At 48.3% G+C, this 23,769-nt stretch overlaps 1 protein-coding gene across 2 annotated transcripts in view; it reads left to right on the top strand.

Moving 5' to 3' along the window:
- Positions 1-14,676, top strand: part of LOC120920858 (V-type proton ATPase catalytic subunit A-like) — a 50,791-nt gene extending 36,115 nt beyond the window's left edge. Inside the window, exons 12-16 of one of the 2 annotated variants that reach the window (XM_040333211.1) lie at positions 3,424-3,627; positions 5,496-5,590; positions 6,027-6,198; positions 14,324-14,441; positions 14,473-14,676. In XM_040333211.1, the coding sequence (XP_040189145.1) occupies positions 3,424-3,627; positions 5,496-5,590; positions 6,027-6,198; positions 14,324-14,416 (564 nt within the window). In that variant the 3' untranslated portion in view covers positions 14,417-14,441; positions 14,473-14,676. Of the gene's footprint in view, positions 1-3,423; positions 3,628-5,495; positions 5,591-6,026; positions 6,199-14,323 lie in introns of both variants that reach the window. The other variant, XM_040333210.1, reaches the window with a different exon arrangement.
- The last annotated feature ends 9,093 nt before the right edge of the window (positions 14,677-23,769 follow it).

Raw genomic sequence — 23,769 nt, 5'->3', positions numbered from 1 at the left:
TATAGTTAGGAGTTTGGGTTAGAGATAGGGTTAGATTTAGGGTCATAGCTAGTGTTATAATTAGGAGTTTGGGTTAGTGATAGGGTTAAAGGTTAGGGTCATAGCTTGTGTTATAGTTAGGAGTTTGGGTTAGAGATAGGGTTAAAGGTTAGGGTCATAGCTTGTGTTATAGTTAGGAGTTTGGGTTAGAGATAGGGTTAAAGGTTAGGGTCATAGCTAGTGTTATAGTTCGGAGTTTGGGTTAGAGATAGGGTTAGATTTAGGGTCATAGCTAGTGTTATAATTAGGAGTTTGGGTTAGAGATAGGGTTAAAGGTTAGGGTCATAGCTAGTGTTATAGTTAGGAGTTTGGGTTAGAGATAGGGTTAGATTTAGGGTCATAGCTAGTGTTATAATTAGGAGTTTGGGTTAGAGATAGGGTTAAAGGTTAGGGTCATAGCTAGTGTTATAGTTAGGAGTTTGGGTTAGAGATATGGTTAAAGGTTAGGGTCATAGCTAGTGTTATATTTAGGAGTTTGGGTTAGAGATAGGGTTAGATTTAGGGTCATAGCTAGTGTTATAGTTAGGAGTTTGGGTTAGAGATAGGGTTAAAGGTTAGGGTCATAGCTAGTGTTATAGTTCGGAGTTTGGGTTAGAGATAGGGTTAGATTTAGGGTCATAGCTAGTGTTATAGTTAGGAGTTTGGGTTAGTGATAGGGTTAAAGGTTAGGGTCATAGCTAGTGTTATAGTTCGGAGTTTGGGTTAGTGATAGGGTTAAAGGTTAGGGTCATAGCTAGTGTTATAGTTAGGAGTTTGGGTTAGTGATAGGGTTAAAGGTTAGGGTCATAGCTAGTGTTATATTTAGGAGTTTGGGTTAGTGATAGGGTTAAAGGTTAGGGTCATAGCTAGTGTTATAGTTCGGAGTTTGGGTTAGTGATAGGGTTAAAGGTTAGGGTCATAGCTAGTGTTATAGTTCGGAGTTTGGGTTAGAGATAGGGTTAAAGGTTAGGGTCATAGCTAGTGTTATAGTTCAGAGTTTGGGTTAGTGATAGGGTTAAAGGTTAGGGTCATAGCTAGTGTTATAGTTAGGAGTTTGGGTTAGAGATAGGGTTAAAGGTTAGGGTCATAGCTAGTGTTATAGTTAGGAGTTTGGGTTAGAGATAGGGTTAGATTTAGGGTCATAGCTAGTGTTATAGTTCGGAGTTTGGGTTAGTGATAGGGTTAAAGGTTAGGGTCATAGCTTGTGTTATAGTTCGGAGTTTGGGTTAGTGATAGGGTTAAAGGTTAGGGTCATAGCTAGTGTTATAGTTCGGAGTTTGGGTTAGTGATAGGGTTAGATTTAGGGTCATAGCTAGTGTTATAGTTCGGAGTTTGGGTTAGAGATAGGGTTAGATTTAGGGTCATAGCTAGTGTTATAGTTAGGAGTTTGGGTTAGAGATAGGGTTAAAGGTTAGGGTCATAGCTAGTGTTATAGTTAGGAGTTTGGGTTAGAGATAGGGTTAAAGGTTAGGGTCATAGCTAGTGTTATAGTTAGGAGTTTGGGTTAGAGATAGGGTTAAAGGTTAGGGTCATAGCTAGTGTTATAGTTAGGAGTTTGGGTTAGAGATAGGGTTAGATTTAGGGTCATAGCTAGTGTTATAGTTCGGAGTTTGGGTTAGTGATAGGGTTAAAGGTTAGGGTCATAGCTTGTGTTATAGTTAGGAGTTTGGGTTAGAGATAGGGTTAGATTTAGGGTCATAGCTAGTGTTATAGTTAGGAGTTTGGGTTAGAGATAGGGTTAGATTTAGGGTCATAGCTAGTGTTATAGTTAGGAGTTTGGGTTAGAGATAGGGTTAGATTTAGGGTCATAGCTAGTGTTATAATTAGGAGTTTGGGTTAGAGATATGGTTAAAGGTTAGGGTCATAGCTAGTGTTATAGTTAGGAGTTTGGGTTAGAGATAGGGTTAGATTTAGGGTCATAGCTAGTGTTATAGTTAGGAGTTTGGGTTAGAGATAGGGTTAGATTTAGGGTCATAGCTAGTGTTATAGTTAGGAGTTTGGGTTAGAGATAGGGTTAGATTTAGGGTCATAGCTAGTGTTATAATTAGGAGTTTGGGTTAGAGATAGGGTTAAAGGTTAGGGTCATAGCTAGTGTTATAGTTAGGAGTTTGGGTTAGAGATATGGTTAAAGGTTAGGGTCATAGCTAGTGTTATAGTTAGGAGTTTGGGTTAGAGATAGGGTTAGATTTAGGGTCATAGCTAGTGTTATAGTTAGGAGTTTGGGTTAGAGATAGGGTTAAAGGTTAGGGTCATAGCTAGTGTTATAGTTAGGAGTTTGGGTTAGAGATAGGGTTAAAGGTTAGGGTCATAGCTAGTGTTATAGTTAGGAGTTTGGGTTAGAGATAGGGTTAAAGGTTAGGGTCATAGCTATTTTTTTTATCGAAAGCCCATGGCGTGTGAAACACACTCAAAAACTTCACCCGTTGCCAAAAAAAATGTGCACCACATAAAGAGGTGACACCAAAACGTGCAACGTGTGTACACAAGCCCTCTAAAATCAGAGGGCCTTGCACGGAATCCCCCGGGGCATTAGGGGACTGGGGTACTTTACACTTGGTCCATCTGGCCGAAACCAGACGGACCCCTTTCTCTGGAGGGTCTGCCGAAACAGACCCACCCAAGTACTAGGTGCGGCTCCCCCAATGGGAGACCCCATGAGAGAGGGAGAACTAAGCCAGAAGGCTATATCCACCCCCTCCCAAGACTTTCAGGGCGGGCCCATGGACCTCCACCCTACCAGTCACACAGTGCAAAAACCGTATACAAACAAAAAAATACAAAAATCTGACAACCAAAGGAATAAATAAAATAAAGTGGGGGAGGAAGAAAGTGGAGAGGAGAATGAAAAGTGGCCATTGTGCAATACAGGAATAAAAAATTCCTCTGGTCCCAGCCAAAAGGCCCGGGAGGCAGGTCAAAAAAAAGTGTGTATATGGTGCAGTGACCGGGGGGCCATAAATCGAAGTGACCCCCCACTCACAGTGACTGTACGGCACCTCTGGACTGCCACTCCAGGGGGCACATACACCATAGGCTTTCTAGTTCCTATCCCAACCCCCCGACCGGATCAGTGCAGCCCTCCGTCCCCACCAGATAGAGAGCCCTTGTAGGTTTTCTCAGGGAGAGCCACCGACTATCAAGCACCCTCCACCAGTACTAGCCCTTCCAGGCCCCCATCAATCCAGCAGATTTGCATGGCTCACCAGGCCCCCCGACAAGGTTACGCCAGCTCCTTCCACCGGACGCTGATAGGAACAGACCCACGCCGACACCAGCCAGAAGGCCGGAGAAACCCAGCCCCTCAGCCAGACCCGATGCCAGGAGCACCCTTCTGGACGGCTCAGACTTACTGTATGTTACAGGGGCGATATGTAAAGCTGAATCCTCTCTTTCGCCCCCTGATAGGTGTTCTGGGGACTAGACAAGAAATTAGCCCAAAGGAAACATTTCCCATCTGTGAACTGGCTCATCAGTTACAGCAAGTACATGAGGGCACTGGATGAATATTATGAGAAGGACTTTGCTGAATTGGTACCACTTCGAACCAAAGCCAAAGAGATCCTTCAGGAGGAGGAAGACCTTGCAGAGATTGTCCAGCTGGTGGGAAAGGTGAGGCCAGGAGGACATTATACATGAGATGTGTCCTGACATGTACTACCATCTCAAAGCACAAACATTTTCTGTGCAGTCTATGGAGGACATGTGAGGTCAACGAGAATAAGCAAAGTCTGGGAAGGACTTGTGAGGTCTGTGGGGGACATGTGAGGTCTATGGGGGGACATATGAGGTCTGTGGGGGACATATGAGGTCTGTGGGGGACATGTGAGGTCTATGGGGGGACATATGAGGTCTGTGGGGGCAATGTGAGGTCTGTGGGGGACATGTGAGGTCTGTGGAGGACATGTGAGGTCTATGGGGGGACATATGAGGTCTGTGGAGGACATATGAGGTCTATGGGTAATATGTGATGTCTGTGGAGGACATGTGGGGTCTATGAGGGATATGTGAGGCCTGTGGAGGACACACAAGGTCTATGGGGGCTATGTGAGGTCTGTGGGGAACATGTGAGGTTTGAGGAGGACACGGGAGGTATATGGTGGATATGTGAGGTCTATGGGGGACATGTGAGGTCTGTGGAGGACACACAAGGTCTATGGGAGATATGCGAGGTCTGTGGGGAACATATGAGGTTTGAGGAGGACACGGGAGGTATATGGTGGATATGTGAGGTCTATGGGGGACTTGTGAGGTCTGTGGGGGACATGTGAGGTCTATGGGGGGACATATGAGGTCTGTGGGGGACATATGAGGTCTGTGGGGGACATGTGAGGTCTGTGGGGGACATGTGAGGTCTATGGGGGGACATATGAGGTCTGTGGAGGACATATGAGGTCTATGGGTAATATGTGATGTCTGTGGAGGACATGTGGGGTCCATGAGGGATATGTGAGGCCTGTGGAGGACACACAAGGTCTATGGGGGCTATGTGAGGTCTGTGGGGAACAAGTGAGGTTTGAGGAGGACACGGGAGGTATATGGTGGATATGTGAGGTCTATGGGGGACATGTGAGGTCTGTGGAGGACACACAAGGTCTATGGGAGATATGTGAGGTCTGTGGAGAACATACAAGTTTTTTGGGGGATATGTGAGGTCTGTGGAGGACACAAAAGGTATTTTGGGGACATGTGAGGTCTGTGGAGGACATGAGAGTTATATGTGAGATATGTGAGGCCTGTGGATGATCCACAAGGTCTATGGGGGACATGTAAGGTCTGTGGAGGACACACAAGGTTTATGGGGGATATGTGAGCTCTGTGGGGGACATGTGAGGGCTGTGGAGAACACGCAAGGTCTATGGGGGAAATGTGAGGTCTGTGGAGGACTTACAAGGTCTCTGGGGATATGTGAGGTCTATCAGGGGCACGCAAGGTCTATGGGGGATATGTGAGGTCTTTGGTGGATATGTGAGGTCTGTGGAGGATGATACGCAAGGTCTATGGGGGACATGTGAGGTCTGTGGAGAACATACAATATCTTTGGGGGATATGCAAGGTCTGTGGAGGACAAGCGAGTTATATGGGAGATAAGTGAGGTCTGTGGATGATACGCAAGGTTGATGGGGGCTATGTGGGGTCTATGGAGGACATTCGAGGTCTACGGGGGCTATGTGAGGTCTGTGGAGGACGTGTGAGGTCTATGTAAGGTCTGTGGAGGACATGTGAGATCAATGGAGGACACTCAAGGTTTATGGTGGCTATGGGGATATGTGAGGTCTGTGGAGAACATGCAAGGTCTATGGCAGTTATGTGAGGTCTATGGGGGACATGTGAGGTCTGTGGGGGACATGTGAAGTCTATGGGGGACATGTGAGGTCTGGGGGGGGGGACATGTGAGGTCTGTGGGGGACATGTGAGGTCTGTGGGGGATCTGGGAGATGTATGGGGGATCTGGGAAACGTAATGTCTTTGTCTTGTAGGCCTCACTAGCAGAAGCGGATAAGATCACCTTGGAAGTGGCTAAACTAATAAAGGACGATTTCCTCCAGCAGAACGGCTACTCTGCCTATGACAGGTATCAGCAGACTTTTTAAGCTCAGGTTAGGGGGATAAATAAGGGGAACTCGGAATATTGTGACCTTCATTGGGGTGGAAGTTTTTCATCCAATACATTGAACTTCCTTTCCCTGAGTGGAAACCCGACATGTGTCTGATATAGAAGGTTGTGGGTGACTGACCACCTATTATACACGCAGCGAATATTCCATGAAAATTGTAGTAAAAGTTATGCTGTTGCCTGTAGCAACCAATCCATTATCACCTTATTGGGTTATTATGGGATACTAGGAATATGACATGAGCCCAGTTTTGGGTTTTATTGTGATAGAATTGGTGTCTGACCAGTCCTTGGCTCCACCCCCCCCCCCCAATAAAAGATAAGGGGGTCTATACTATGACATCATCACCCAATACATGGAACCCCCATAAACATCTCTTCCATTCTCTCACAGATTCTGTCCTTTTTACAAGACGGTGGGAATGCTGCAGAACATGATCGCCTTCTATGACATGGCGCGACACGCGGTGGAAGCCACGGCTCAGGCCGAAAATAAAATCACCTGGTCAATAATCCGGGAACAACTCGGGGACATCATGTACAAGCTCAGCGCCATGAAATTCAAGGTGATTGTTGGCTTCTGCTGGAATTGGGGACACTCAACATACGCTGGCTGTGAGCAGAAGATGGGGGAGGGTGACAAAATGGGGGATACCTCTAGGGGTGCACCCCTCTAATCCAGTCATGGGGCTCCAATAATTGGCAGTCCTTCAGTCATTCTTATTCAGGTCTTGGCTATTGAATTGTGATTGATGTGAAATGCTGACAGTATGAAGCTTCGGCATTTCCACCGGAGACAAATATTTCGGGAGAAACAGAACGACACCCCACCGACACCGCAACCATTCCCCGACGACACCCCAACAACGGCCCACCGACACCCCAACCATTCCCAGACGACACCCCAACAACGGCCCAACGACACCCCACCGACACCCCAACCATTCCCCGACGACACCCCAACAACGGCCCACCGACACCCCAACCATTCCCCGACGACACCCCAACAACGGCCCAACGACACCCCAACCATTCCCCGACGACACCCCAACAACGGCCCAACGACACCCCACCGACACCCCAACCATTCCCCGACGACACCCCAACAACGGCCCAACGACACCCCACCGACACCCCAACCATTTCCCGACGACACCCCAACAACGGCCCACCGACACCCCAACCATTCCCAGACGACACCCCAACAACGGCCCAACGACACCCCACCGACATCCCAACCATTCCCTGACGACACCCCAACAACGGCCCACCGACACCCCAACCATTCCCCGACGACACCCCAACAACGGCCCAACGACACCCCACCGACACCCCAACCATTCCCCCACAACACCCCAACAACGGCCCAACGACACCCCACCGACACCCCAACCATTCCCCGATGACACCCCAACAACGGCCCAACGACACCCCACCGACACCCCAACCATTCACAGACGACACCCCAACAACGGCCCAACGACACCCCACCGACACCCCAACCATTCCCCGACGACACCCCAACAACGGCCCACCGACACCCCAACCATTCCCCGACGACACCCCAACAACGGCCCAACGACACCCCACCGACACCCCAACCATTCCCCCACGACACCCCAACAACGGCCCAACGACACCCCACCGACACCCCAACCATTCCCCGACGACACCCCAACAACGGCCCAACGACACCCCACCGACACCCCAACCATTCCCAGACGACACCCCAACAACGGCCCACCGACACCCCAACCATTCCCTGACGACACCCCAACAACGGCCCACCGACAACCCAACCATTCCCTGATGACACCCCAACAACGGCCCAACGACACCGTAACCATTCCCCGACGATACCCCACCGACGCCGCAACGACACCCCAACAACGGCCAACTACGCCCCAACAACGGCCCAACGACACCCCACCGCCACCCCAACCATTCCCAGACGACACCCCAACAACGGCCCAACGACACCCCACCGACACCCCAACCATTCCCCGACGACACCCCAACAACGGCCCAACGACACCCCACCGGCACCCCAACCATTCCCCGACGACACCCCAACAACGGCCCACCGACACCGCAACCATTCCCCGACGATACCCCACCGACGCCGCAACGACACCCCAACAACGGCCCAACGACACCCCAACGGCACCCCAACCATTCCCCGACGATACCCCACCGACGCCCCACCGACGCCGCAACGACACCCCAACAACGGCCAACTACGCCCCAACGACACCCCAACCATTCCCAGACGACACCCCAACAACGTCCCAACGACGGCCAACTATGACACAACAACACCCCACCGACGCTCCAACGTCACCGCAACGACACCCCAACCATTCCCAGATGACACCCCAACAACGTTCCAACGACGGCCAACTATGCCCCAACGACACACCACCGACGCTCCAACGTCACTGCAACGACACCCCAATGATGCCCCGAAGACACCCCAAATTCCCTCATTTATTTCCATTCAAAGTGCTGAAAGTTTATTTGTGTTTCAATCAATAGGAATGAATACAACCGTAAATCCTCCACATACTGTCCAACCAAGAAATTCCATTAAAGGGATCCCCCAGATACCAGGATTAGGGGGGATCTCCCCAGATACCAGTGTTAGGGGGGATCCCCCAGATACCAGTGTTAGGGGGGATCCCCCCCAGATACCAGTGTTAGGGGGGATCCCCCCCAGATACCAGTGTTAGGGGGGATCCCCCAGATACCAGTGTTTGGGGGGATCTCCCCAGATACCAGTGTTAGGCGGATCTCCCCAGATACCAGTGTTAGGGGGGATCCCCCCCCAGATACCAGTGTTAGGGGGGATCCCCCCCAGATACCAGTGTTAGGGGGGATCCCCCCAGATACCAGTGTTTGGGGGGATCTCCCCAGATACCAGTGTTAGGTGGATCTCCCCAGATACCAGTGTTAGGGGGGATCTCCCCAGATACCAGTGTTAGGGGGAATCTCCCCAGATACCAGTGTTAGCGGGATCCCCCCCAGATATCAGTGTTAGGGGGGATCTTCTCAGATACCAGTGCTAGGGGGATCCCCCAGATACCAGTGTTAGGGGGGATCTCCCCAGATACCAGTGTTAGGCGGATCTCCCCAGATACCAGTGTTAGGGGGGATCTCCCCAGATACCAGTGTTAGGGGGGATCTCCCCAGATACCAGTGTAAGGGGGAATCTCCCCAGATACCAGTGTTAGCGGGATCCCCCCCAGATATCAGTGTTAGGGGGGATCTTCTCAGATACCAGTGCTAGGGGGATCCCCCAGATACCAGGATTAGGGTGGATCTCCCCAGATACCAGTGTTAGGGGGGATCCCCCCAGATACCAGTGTTAGGCGGATCTCCCCAGATACCAGTGTTAGGGGGGATCTCACCAGATACCAGTGTTAGGGGGGATCTCCCCAGATACCATTGTTTGGGGGGATTTCCCCAGATACCAGTGTTAGGGGGATTTCCCAGGTATGGGGTATAAGGGAATCTCCTTAGATGCCAGGATTAGGGGGATTCCCCAGGTATGGGGTATCAGGGAATCTCCTCAGATGCCAGGATTAGGGGGATTCCCCAGGTATGGGGTATTAGGGAATCTCTTCAGATGCCAGGATTAGGGGGATTCCCAGGTATGGGGTATTAAGGAATCTCCTCAGATGACAGAGACAGGACTGCTGCATGTCGTTCAGAAGACAGGACTGCTGCATGTCGTTCCAGAGACAGGACTGCTGCATGTCGTTTCAGAGACAGGACTGCTGCATGTCGTTCCAGAGACAGGACTGCTGCATGTCGTTCAGAAGACAGGACTGCTGCATGTCGTTCAGGAGACAGGACTGCTGCATGTCGTTTCAGAGACAGGACTGCTGCATGTCGTTCAGGAGACAGGACTGCTGCATGTCGTTCAGAAGACAGGACTGCTGCATGTCGTTCAGAAGACAGGACTGCTGCATGTCGTTCAGGAGACAGGACTGCTGCATGTCGTTTCAGAGACAGGACTGCTGCATGTCGTTCAGGAGACAGGACTGCTGCATGTCGTTTCAGAGACAGGACTGCTGCATGTCATTTCAGAGACAGGACTGCTGCATGTCGTTTCAGAGACAGGACTGCTGCATGTCGTTCAGGAGACAGGACTCCTGCAAGTCGTTCCAGAGACAGGACTGCTGCATGTCGTTTCAGAGACAGGACTGCTGCATGTCGTTCAGGAGACAGGACTGCTGCATGTCGTTCAGGAGACAGGACTGCTGCATGTCGTTTCAGAGACAGGACTGCTGCATGTCGTTTCAGAGACAGGACTGCTGCATGTCGTTCAGAAGACAGGACTGCTGCATGTCGTTCAGGAGACAGGACTGCTGCATGTCGTTCAGGAGACAGGACTGCTGCATGTCGTTCAGGAGACAGGACTGCTGGATGTCGTTCAGGAGACAGGACTGCTGCATGTCGTTTCAGAGACAGGACTGCTGCATGTCGTTCAGGAGACAGGACTGCTGCATGTCGTTCAGGAGACAGGACTGCTGCATGTCGTTCAGGAGACAGGACTGCTGCATGTCGTTCAGGAGACAGGACTGCTGCATGTCATTTCAGAGACAGGACTGCTGCATATCGTTCCAGAGACAGGACTGCTGCATGTCGTTCAGAAGACAGGACTGCTGCATGTCGTTCAGGAGACAGGACTGCTGCATGTCGTTCAGAAGACAGGACTGCTGCATGTCGTTCAGGAGACAGGACTGCTGCATGTCGTTTCAGAGACAGGACTGCTGCATGTCGTTCAGGAGACAGGACTGCTGCATGTAGTTCAGGAGACAGGACTGCTGCATGTCGTTCAGGAGACAGGACTCCTGCAAGTCGTTCCAGAGACAGGACTGCTGCATGTCGTTCAGAAGACAGGACTGCTGCATGTCGTTCAGGAGACAGGACTGCTGCATGTCGTTCAGGAGACAGGACTGCTGCATGTCGTTCAGGAGACAGGACTGCTGCATGTCGTTCAGAAGACAGGACTGCTGCATGTCGTTCAGGAGACAGGACTGCTGCATGTCGTTCAGGAGACAGGACTGCTGCATGTCATTTCAGAGACAGGACTGCTGCATATCGTTCCAGAGACAGGACTGCTGCATGTCGTTCAGAGACAGGACTGCTGCATGTCGTTCAGGAGACAGGACTGCTGCATGTCGTTCAGAAGACAGGACTGCTGCATGTCGTTTCAGAGACAGGACTGCTGCATGTCGTTCAGGAGACAGGACTGCTGCATGTCATTCAGGAGACAGGACTGCTGCATGTCGTTCAGGAGACAGGACTGCTGCATATCGTTCCAGAGACAGGACTGCTGCATGTCGTTCAGAAGACAGGACTGCTGCATGTCGTTCAGGAGACAGGACTGCTGCATGTCGTTCAGGAGACAGGACTGCTGCATGTCATTTCAGAGACAGGACTGCTGCATGTCGTTCAGGAGACAGGACTGCTGCATGTCGTTTCAGAGACAGGACTGCTGCATGTCGTTTCAGAGACAGGACTGCTGCATGTCGTTTCAGAGACAGGACTGCTGCATGTCGTTCAGGAGACAGGACTGCTGCATGTCGTTCAGGAGACAGGACTGCTGCATGTCGTTCAGGAGACAGGACTGCTGCATGTCGTTCCAGAGACAGGACTGCTGCATGTCGTTCAGGAGACAGGACTGCTGCATGTCGTTCAGGAGACAGGACTGCTGCATGTCATTTCAGAGACAGGACTGCTGCATGTCATTTCAGAGACAGGACTGCTGCATGTCATTTCAGAGACAGGACTGCTGCATGTCGTTTCAGAGACAGGACTGCTGCATGTCATTTCAGAGACAGGACTGCTGCATGTCATTTCAGAGACAGGACTGCTGCATGTCGTTTCAGAGACAGGACTGCTGCATGTCGTTCAGGAGACAGGACTGCTGCATGTCGTTCAGGAGACAGGACTGCTGCATGTCATTTCAGAGACAGGACTGCTGCATGTCGTTTCAGAGACAGGACTGCTGCATGTCGTTTCAGAGACAGGACTCCTGCATGTCGTTCAGGAGACAGGACTGCTGCATATCGTTCCAGAGACAGGACTGCTGCATGTCGTTCAGAAGACAGGACTGCTGCATGTCGTTCAGGAGACAGGACTGCTGCATGTCGTTCAGGAGACAGGACTGCTGCATGTCATTTCAGAGACAGGACTGCTGCATGTCGTTTCAGAGACAGGACTGCTGCATGTCGTTCAGGAGACAGGACTGCTGCATGTCGTTCAGAAGACAGGACTGCTGCATGTCGTTTCAGAGACAGGACTGCTGCATGTCGTTTCAGAGACAGGACTGCTGCATGTCGTTTCAGAGACAGGACTGCTGCATGTCGTTCAGGAGACAGGACTGCTGCATGTCGTTCAGGAGACAGGACTGCTGCATGTCGTTCAGAAGACAGGACTGCTGCATGTCGTTCAGAAGACAGGACTGCTGCATGTCGTTTCAGAGACAGGACTGCTGCATGTCATTTCAGAGACAGGACTGCTGGGATCTTTTCCTTGTTCTAGGGTTAGGTGGGATGCTCCATGATCTAGGGTCAGAGTTAGGTGGGATCTTCCATGATCTAGGGTCAGAGTTAGGTGGGATCTCCCATGATCTAGGGTCAGAGTTTGGTGTGATCTCCCATGATCTAGGGTCAGAGTTAGGTGGGATCTCCCATGATCTAGGGTCAGAGTTAGGATGGATCTTCCATGATCTAGGGTCAGAGTTAGGATGGATCTTCCATGATCTAGGGTCAGAGTTAGGATGGATCTCCCATGATCTAGGGTCAGAGTTAGGTGGGATCCTTCTTGTTCTAGGGTCAGAGTTAGGATGGATCTCCCATGATCTAGGGTCAGAGTTAGGATGGATCTCCCATGATCTAGGGTCAGAGTTAGGATGGATCTCCCATGATCTAGGGTCAGAGTTAGGTGGGATCTTCCATGATCTAGGGTCAGAGTTAGGTGGGATCCTCCATGATCTAGGGTCAGAGTTAGGATGGATCTCCCATGATCTAGGGTCAGAGTTAGGATGGATCTCCCATGATCTAGGGTCAGAGTTAGGATGGATCTCCCATGATCTAGGGTCAGAGTTAGGATGGATCTCCCATGATCTAGGGTCAGAGTTAGGATGGATCTCCCATGATCTAGGGTCAGAGTTAGGATGGATCTCCCATGATCTAGGGTCAGAGTTAGGATGGATCCCCCATGATCTAGGGTCAGAGTTAGGATGGATCTCCCATGATCTAGGGTCAGAGTTAGGATGGATCTCCCATGATCTAGGGTCAGAGTTAGGATGGATCTCCCATGATCTACGGTCAGAGTTAGGATGGATCTCCCATGATCTAGGGTCAGAGTTAGGTGGGATCTCCCATGATCTAGGGTCAGAGTTAGGATGGATCTCCCATGATCTAGGGTCAGAGTTAGGATGGATCTCCCATGATCTAGGGTCAGAGTTAGGATGGATCTCCCATGATCTAGGGTCAGAGTTAGGATGGATCTCCCATGATCTAGGGTCAGAGTTAGGTGGGATCTCCCATGATCTAGAGTCAGAGTTAGGTGGGATCTCCCATGATCTAGGGTCAGAGTTAGGTGGGATCTCCCATGATCTAGGGTCAGAGTTAGGTGGGATCTCCCATGATCTAGAGTCAGAGTTAGGTGGGATCTCCCATGATCTAGGGTCAGAGTTAGGTGGGATCTCCCATGATCTAGGGTCAGAGTTTGGTGTGATCTCCCATGATCTAGGGTCAGAGTTAGGTGTGATCTCCCATGATCTAGGGTCAGAGTTAGGATGGATCTCCCATGATCTAGGGTCAGAGTTAGGATGGATCTCCCATGATCTAGGGTCAGGGTTAGGATGGATCTCCCATGATCTAGGGTCAGAGTTAGGTGGGATCCTCCTTGATCTAGGGTCAGAGTTAGGTGTGATCTCCCATGATCTAGGGTCAGAGTTAGGTGGGATCTCCCATGATCTAGGGTCAGAGTTAGGATGGATCTCCCATGATCTAGGGTCAGAGTTAGGATGGATCTCCCATGATCTAGGGTCAGAGTTAGGTGGGATCTCCCATGATCTAGGGTCAGAGTTTGGTGTGATCTCCCATGATCTAGGGTCAGAGTTAGGTGTGATCTCCCATGATCTAGGGTCAGAGTTAGGATGGATCTCCCATGATCTAGGGTCAGAGTTAGGATGGATCTCCCATGATCTAGGGTCAGGGTTAGGATGGATCTCCCATGATCTAGGGTCAGAGTTAGGTGGGATCCTCCTTGATCTAGGGTCAGAGTTAGGTGTGATCTCCCATGATCTAGGGTCAGAGTTAGGTGGGATCTCCCATGATCTAGGGTCAGAGTTAGGATGGATCTCCCATGATCTAGGGTCAGAGTTAGGATGGATCTCCCATGATCTAGGGTCAGAGTTAGGATGGATCTCCCATGATCTAGGGTCAGAGTTAGGATGGATCTCCCATGATCTAGGGTTAGAGTTAGGATGGATCTCCCATGATCTAGGGTCAGAGTTAGGATGGATCTCCCATGATCTATTATGAGAGATTGCAGGCCTCCAGGTTCTCCTATTCTGATTGGTCGGACATTATAGGAAGTCCAGTTCCTGTGGTGGGGGAGGGGAGGAAATACTGATGCAGGAGAATTGATCGGCTCCTCCTTCTTCCTCAGGATCCTCTGAAGGACGGAGAAGCCAAGATTAAAGCCGACTACGCCCAGCTGAATGAGGAAATGCAGACAGCATTCCGCAGCCTGGAGGACTGAGAGCTCCGCCCACGAGGAGCTGGAGGACTGAGAGCTCCGCCCACGAGAAGCTGGAGGACTGAGAGCTCCGCCCACGAGAAGCTGGAGGACTATTCTATTTATGAAGAAGAATCTGAGATGACCAAAGATTGGACTCTGGGGGCGCCGTTCTCCTCCCTGGGACTGATCACCGCCGGAATAGAGATCAATGTTCACATCTGTACATAGAGATCATTACAAAATAAAGGACCATAAAATACCCAATAAATGTTCAAACCTGAGAATGTCCCCGAAACCTTCCTTCTTCCAATGTTACACTGTACAGTATGATCTCTATCCTGTGCACTCCATATACTATATCCTGTGATCTCTATCCTGTGCTCTCCATATACTATATCCTGTGATCTCTATCCCGTACTCTCCATATACTATATCCTGTGATCTCTATCCTGTACACTCCATATACTATATCCTGTGATCTCTATCCCGTATACTCTCCATATACTATATCCTGTGATCTCTATCCCGTACTCTCCATATACTATATCCTGTGATCTCTATCCCGTATACTCTCCATATACTATATCCTGTGATCTCTATCCTGTACTCTCCATATACTATATTCTGTGATCTCTATCCCGTACTCTCCATATACTATATTCTGTGATCTCTATCCTGTACTCTCCATATACTATATCCTGTGATCTCTATCCTGTACTCTCCATATACTATATCCTGTGATCTCTATCCTGTGCTCTCCATATACTATATCCTGTGATCTCTATCCCGTATACTCTCCATATACTATATCCTGTGATCTCTATCCCGTACTCTCCATATACTATATCCTGTGATCTCTATCCCGTACTCTCCATATACTATATCCTGTGATCTCTATCCCGTATACTATATCCTGTGATCTCTATCCCGTACTCTCCATATACTATATCCTGTGATCTCTATTCTGTACTCTCCATATACTATATCCTGTGATCTCTATCCCGTACTCTCCATATACTATATCCTGTGATCTCTATCCTGTATACTCTCCATATACTATATCCTGTGATCTCTATCCCGTACTCTCCATATACTATATCCTGTGATCTCTATCCCGTATACTCTCCATATACTATATCCTGTGATCTCTATCCCGTACTCTCCATATACTATATCCTGTGATCTCTATCCCGTACTCTCCATATACTATATCCTGAGATCTCTATCCCGTACTCTCTATATACAATATCCTGTGATCTCCATATACTATATTCTGTGATCTCTATCCCGTACTCTCTATATACTATATCCTGTGATCTCTATCCTGTATACTATATCCTGTGATCTCTATCCCGTACTCTCCATATACTATATCCTGAGATCTCTATCCCGTACTCTCTCTATACTATATCCTGTGATCTCCATATACTATATTCTGTGATCTCTATCCCGTTGTAACGGCTACCCATGTAGTGAGAGGGTCTCAGCCGTTGGAGAAGTCCTTTTCCCTGGCAAGCTGCGATATGCAAGTACCGCTGGTATCCCCGTCCAATAGATCCAGAGAGAGAGAGAGAGAATTCCCCTTCACGAACGAGACAAGGCTACGTTGAAGGGTCAAACAAGACTGACTTTATTTGCACATTTCACCTCGCTTTTTATATGGTTACAAGCTTACATGAACAATGACACTCTCCGCCCCCCCCTTCACACACATACTTTGAAATAATGACATTCCCTTGAATCAATCAGTCTCTAGACGTTTTGGCTCCAACCTTATATTTAACATGACTTGATCAGACAATAGAATTCAATTAACCTTTAAAACAATTATACACTCCCACATAACAGCCTCCGTATGTTGAGGGGATTAACTACACAAAGGAGAGTCCATTAGCTATGCAAAGGGAATATTAGCATTCAGCAGTGAAAAAGTCCCTTGTATAATTAACCCTTTGAGCTCAGAATACAATGTGGTACATCCAATTCTAACGAGTCATGCAGTTCTTTGTAGACCTCACTGTAGGAGTATTATAGGATGTCCAGGCAGAATAGTTCATAAGTCCGTTACAGACGATCTCTCCATATACTATATTCTGTGATCTCTATCCCGTACTCTCCATATACTATATCCTGTGATCTCTATCCTGTATACTCTCCATATACTATATCCTGTGATCTCTATCCCGTACTCTCCATATACTATATCCTGTGATCTCTATCCCGTACTCTCCATATACTATATTCTGTGATCTCTATCCCGTACTCTCCATATACTATATCCTGTGATCTCTATCCTGTACTCTCCATATACTATATCCTGTGATCTCTATCCCGTACTCTCCATATACTATATTCTGTGATCTCTATCCCGTACTCTCCATATACTATATCCTGTGATCTCTATCCCGTATACTCTCCATATACTATATCCTGTGATCTCTATCCTGTACTCTCCATATACTATATCCTGTGATCTCTATACTGTATACACTCCATATACTATATTCTGTGATCTCTATCCTGTATACTCTCCATATACTATATTCTGTGATCTCTATCCCGTACTCTCCATATACTATATTCTGTGATCTCTATCCTGTATACTCTCCATATACTATATTCTGTGATCTCTATCCCGTACTCTCCATATACTATATTCTGTGATCTCTATCCCGTACTCTCCATATACTATATTCTGTGATCTCTATCCTGTATACTCTCCATATACTATATCCTGTGATCTCTATCCCGTATACTCTCCATATACTATATCCTGTGATCTCTATCCCGTACTCTCCATATACTATATCCTGTGATCTCTATCCTGTATACTCTCCATATACTATATTCTGTGATCTCTATCCCGTACTCTCCATATACTATATTCTGTGATCTCTATCCCGTACTCTCCATATACTATATCCTGTGATCTCTATCCTGTATACTCTCCATATACTATATCCTGTGATCTCTATCCTGTATACTCTCCATATACTATATCCTGTGATCTCTATCCTGTATACTCTCCATATACTATATTCTGTGATCTCTATCCCGTACTCTCCATATACTATATCCTGTGATCTCTATCCCGTACTCTCTATATACTATATTCTGTGATCTCCATATACTATATCCTGTGATCTCTATCCCGTACTCTCCATATACTATATCCTGTGATCTCTATCCCGTACTCTCCATATACTATATTCTGTGATCTCTATCCCGTATACACTCCATATACTATATCCTGTGATCTCTATCCTGTATACTATATCCTGTGATCTCTATCCTGTATACTATATCCTGTGATCTCTATCCTGTATACTCTCCATATACTATATCCTGTGATCTCTATCCTGTATACTCTCCATATACTCTCTCCTGTGATCTCTATCCTGTATACTACATCCTGTGATCTCCATATACTCTCTCCTGTGATCTCCATATACTATATCCTGTGATCTCTCTCCTGTACACTCTCTCCTGTATACTCTCTCCTGTATGTACTCCCCCCTGTGATCTCTATCCTGTGATCTCTCTCCTGTGATCTCTATCCTGTATACTACATCCTATGATCTCCATATACTATATCCTGTGATCTCTATCCTGTATACTCTCTCTCCTGTGATCTCTATCCTGTATACTCTCCCCTGTGATCTCCATCCTGTATACTCTCCCCTGTGATCTCCATCCTGTATATACTCCCCCTGTGATCTCCATGCCCTGTATATACTCCCCCCTGTGATCTCCATCCTGTATATACTCCCCCCTGTGATCTCCATCCTGTATATACTCCCCCTGTGATCTCCATGCCCTGTATATACTCCCCCCTGTGATCTCCATCCTGTATATACTCCCCCTGTGATCTCCATGCCCTGTATATACTCCCCCCTGTGATCTCCATCCTGTATATACTCCCCCCTGTGATCTCCATCCTGTATATACTCCCCCCTGTGATCTCTATCCTGTATACTCTCCCCTGTGATCTCCATCCTGTATACTCTCCCCTGTGATCTCCATCCTGTATATACTCTCCCCTGTGATCTCTATCCTGTATATACTCCCCTGTGATCTCCATCCTGTATACTCTCTCTCCTGTATATACTCCCCCCTGTGATCTCCATCCTGTATATACTCTCCCCTGTGATCTCCATCCTGTATATACTCCCCCCTGTGATCTCCATCCTGTATATACTCCCCCCTGTGATCTCTATCCCGTATACTCTCTCCTGTATACTCCCCCCTGTGATCTCCATCCTGTATATACTCCCCCTGTGATCTCCATCCTGTATATACTCCCCCCTGTGATCTCCATCCTGTATATACTCCCCCCTGTGATCTCTATCCTGTATATACTCCCCTGTGATCTCTATCCTGTATATACTCCCCCCTGTGATCTCCATCCTGTATATACTCCCCCCTGTGATCTCCATCCTGTATATACTCCCCCCTGTGATCTCCATCCTGTATATACTCCCCCCTGTGATCTCCATGCCCTGTATATACTCCCCCCTGTGATCTCCATCCTGTATATACTCCCCCCTGTGATCTCCATCCCGTATATACTCCCCTGTGATCTCCATCCTGTATATACTCCCCCCTGTGATCTCCATCCCGTATACTCTCTCTCTCCTGTATACTATATCCTGTGATCTCCATACACTCTCTCCTGTGATCTCTATCCCGTATACTCTCTCTCTCCTGTATACTCTATCCTGTATATACTCCCCCCTGTGATCTCCATCCTGTATATACTCCCCCCTGTGATCTCTATCCTGTATATACTCCCCTGTGATCTCTATCCTGTATATACTCCCCCCTGTGATCTCCATCCTGTATATACTCCCCCCTGTGATCTCCATCCTGTATATACTCCCCCCTGTGATCTCCATCCTGTATATACTCCCCCCTGTGATCTCCATGCCCTGTATATACTCCCCCCTGTGATCTCCATCCTGTATATACTCCCCCCTGTGATCTCTATCCTGTATATACTCCCCCCTGTGATCTCCATCCTGTATATACTCCCCCCTGTGATCTCCATCCTGTATATACTCCCCCCTGTGATCTCCATCCTGTATATACTCCCCCCTGTGATCTCCATCCCGTATATACTCCCCCCTGTGATCTCTATCCTGTATACTCCCCCCTGTGATCTCCATCCCGTATATACTCCCCTGTGATCTCCATCCTGTATATACTCCCCCCTGTGATCTCCATCCCGTATACTCTCTCTCTCCTGTATACTATATCCTGTGATCTCCATACACTCTCTCCTGTGATCTCCATACACTCTCTCCTGTGATCTCCATACACTCTCTCCTGTGATCTCTATCCCGTATACTCTCTCTCTCCTGTATACTCTATCCTGTATATACTCCCCCCTGTGATCTCCATCCTGTATATACTCCCCCCTGTGATCTCTATCCTGTATATACTCCCCTGTGATCTCTATCCTGTATATACTCCCCCCTGTGATCTCCATCCTGTATATACTCCCCCCTGTGATCTCCATCCTGTATATACTCCCCCCTGTGATCTCCATCCTGTATATACTCCCCCCTGTGATCTCCATCCTGTATATACTCCCCCCTGTGATCTCCATGCCCTGTATATACTCCCCCCTGTGATCTCCATCCTGTATATACTCCCCCCTGTGATCTCCATCCTGTATATACTCCCCCCTGTGATCTCCATCCTGTATATACTCCCCCCTGTGATCTCCATCCTGTATATACTCCCCCCTGTGATCTCTATCCTGTATATACTCCCCCCTGTGATCTCCATCCTGTATATACTCCCCCCTGTGATCTCCATCCCGTATATACTCCCCCCTGTGATCTCCATCCCGTATACTCTCTCTCTCCTGTATACTCTATCCTGTATATACTCCCCCCTGTGATCTCCATGCCGCCCCCCGCGGCCTTTGTCCCGTTCTGCCGGCGTTGCTGATTGCAGGCACAATGTCACATCAGCACTTCTCCCTCCAGAGAGTTCCGTATTCTCCGCATTGTCCTCGGGGAGGCCGGGGGGGTCTTTATAAAGAAGGGACCCCTCCCAGGGACATGCAGCCGCCGCGGGTCACTCTGGTTCTGGGATGGAGACGAGGACATAAGGTAAGTCCTGAGATCCGATCACAAAATACGGGACCATCGATATCCGAATTGCCGCAGATAGTCTGACACATATATAGGACTGTATGGGGGGAGATATAGGACTGTGGACTGTATAGGAGGAGAGATATAGGACTGTATAGGGGAGAGATATAGGACTATGGACTGTATGGGGGGAGAGATATAGGACTGTATAGGGGAGAGATATAGGACTATGGACTGTATAGGAGGAGAGATATAGGACTGTATAGGGGAGAGATATAGGACTGTGGACTGTATGGGGGGAGAGATATAGGACTGTATAGGGGAGAGATATAGGACTATGGACTGTATAGGAGGAGAGATATAGGACTGTATAGGGGAGAGATATAGGACTGTGGACTGTATGGGGGGAGAGATATAGGACTGTATAGGGGAGAGATATAGGACTATGGACTGTATGGGGGGAGAGATATAGGACTGTGGACTGTATAGGGGGAGATATAGGACTGTGGACTGTATAGGAGGAGAGATATAGGACTGTATAGGAGGAGAGATATAGGACTGTATAGGGGGAGAGATATAGGACTGTATAGGGGAGAGATATAGGACTGTGGACTGTATGGGGGGAGAGATATAGGACTGTGGACTGTATAGGAGAGATATAGGACTGTATAGGGGAGAGATATAGGACTGTATAGGGGAGAGATATAGGACTGTGGACTGTATAGGGGAGAGATATAGGACTGTATAGGGGAGAGATATAGGACTATGGACTGTATAGGGGAGAGATATAGGACTGTGGACTGTATAGGGGGAGAGATATAGGACTGTATAGGGGAAGAGATATAGGACTGTATGGGGGAGAGATATAGGACTATGGACTGTATAGGGGGAGAGATATAGGACTGTATAGGGGGAGAGATATAGGACTGTATGGGGGAGAGATATAGGACTGTATAGGGGGAGAGATATAGGACTGTATGGGGGAGAGATATAGGACTGTATAGGGGGAGATATAGGACTGTATAGGGGGAGAGATATAGGACTATGGACTGTATAGGGGAGAGATATAGGACTGTATAGGGGGAGAGATATAGGACTATGGACTGTATAGGGGGAGAGATATAGGACTATGGACTGTATGGGGGGAGAGATATAGGACTGTGGACTGTATAGGGGAGAGATATAGGACTGTGGACTGTATAGGGGAGAGATATAGGACTGTATAGGAGGAGAGATATAGGACTGTGGACTGTATAGGAGGAGAGATATAGGACTGTGGACTGTATAGGGGGAGATATAGGACTGTATAGGGGGAGAGATATAGGACTGTGGACTGTATAGGGGGAGAGATATAGGACTGTGGACTGTATAGGGGAGAGATATAGGACTGTATAGGAGGAGAGATATAGGACTGTGGACTGTATAGGAGGAGAGATATAGGACTATGGACTGTATAGGGGGAGAGATATAGGACTATGGACTGTATAGGGGAGAGATATAGGACTGTATAGGGGAGAGATATAGGACTGTATAGGGGGAGAGATATAGGACTATGGACTGTATAGGGGAGAGATATAGGACTATGGACTGTATAGGGGAGAGATATAGGACTGTGGACTGTATAGGAGGAGAGATATAGGACTGTGGACTGTATAGGGGGAGATATAGGACTGTATAGGGGGAGAGATATAGGACTGTGGACTGTATAGGGGGAGAGATATAGGACTGTGGACTGTATAGGGGAGAGATATAGGACTGTATAGGAGGAGAGATATAGGACTGTGGACTGTATAGGAGGAGAGATATAGGACTGTATAGGGGGAGATATAGGACTGTATAGGGGGAGAGATATAGGACTATGGACTGTATAGGAGGAGAGATATAGGACTATGGACTGTATAGGGGAGAGATATAGGACTGTATAGGGGAGAGATATAGGACTGTATAGGGGAGAGATATAGGACTATGGACTGTATAGGGGAGAGATATAGGACTATGGACTGTATGGGGGGAGAGATATAGGACTGTGGACTGTATAGGGGGAGAGATATAGGACTGTGGACTGTATAGGGGGAGAGATATAGGACTGTGGACTGTATAGGGGGAGAGATATAGGACTATGGACTGTATGGGGGGAGAGATATAGGACTGTGGACTGTATAGGGGGAGAGATATAGGACTGTGGACTGTATAGGGGGAGAGATATAGGACTGTGGACTGTATAGGGGGAGAGATATAGGACTGTGGACTGTATAGGGGGAGAGATATAGGACTATGGACTGTATAGGGGAGAGATATAGGACTGTGGACTGTATAGGGGAGAGATATAGGACTGTATAGGGGGAGAGATATAGGACTATGGACTGTATAGGAGGAGAGATATAGGACTGTGGACTGTATAGGGGGAGATATAGGACTGTATGGGGGAGAGATATAGGACTGTGGACTGTATAGGGGAGAGATATAGGACTGTATAGGGGAGAGATATAGGACTGTATAGGGGGAGAGATATAGGACTATGGACTGTATAGGGGGAGAGATATAGGACTATGGACTGTATAGGGGAGAGCTATAGGACTATGGACTGTATAGGGGAGAGATATAGGACTGTATAGGGGAGAGATATAGGACTGTGGACTGTATAGGGGAGAGATATAGGACTATGGACTGTATAGGGGAGAGATATAGGACTGTGGACTGTATAGGGGGAGAGATATAGGACTGTGGACTGTATAGGAGGAGAGATATAGGACTGTATAGGGGGAGATATAGGACTGTATGGGGGAGAGATATAGGACTGTGGACTGTATAGGGGAGAGATATAGGACTGTATAGGGGAGAGATATAGGACTGTATGGGGGAGAGATATAGGACTGTGGACTGTATAGGGGAGAGATATAGGACTATGGACTGTATAGGGGAGAGATATAGGACTGTGGACTGTATAGGGGAGAGATATAGGACTGTGGACTGTATAGGAGGAGAGATATAGGACTGTATAGGGGGAGAGATATAGGACTGTATAGGGGAGAGATATAGGACTGTGGACTGTATGGGGGGAGAGATATAGGACTGTGGACTGTATAGGAGAGATATAGGACTGTATAGGGGAGAGATATAGGACTGTATGGGGGAGAGATATAGGACTGTATAGGGGAGAGATATAGGACTGTATAGGGGAGAGATATAGGACTATGGACTGTATAGGGGAGAGATATAGGACTGTGGACTGTATAGGGGGAGAGATATAGGACTGTATAGGGGAAGAGATAT

This window comes from Rana temporaria, chromosome 13, assembly GCF_905171775.1.
Source record: "Rana temporaria chromosome 13, aRanTem1.1, whole genome shotgun sequence".
NCBI lineage: Eukaryota > Metazoa > Chordata > Amphibia > Anura > Ranidae > Rana > Rana temporaria.
The sequence above is the reverse complement of the archived record's forward strand: the minus strand, read 5'-3'. Positions and strand labels throughout refer to the sequence as shown.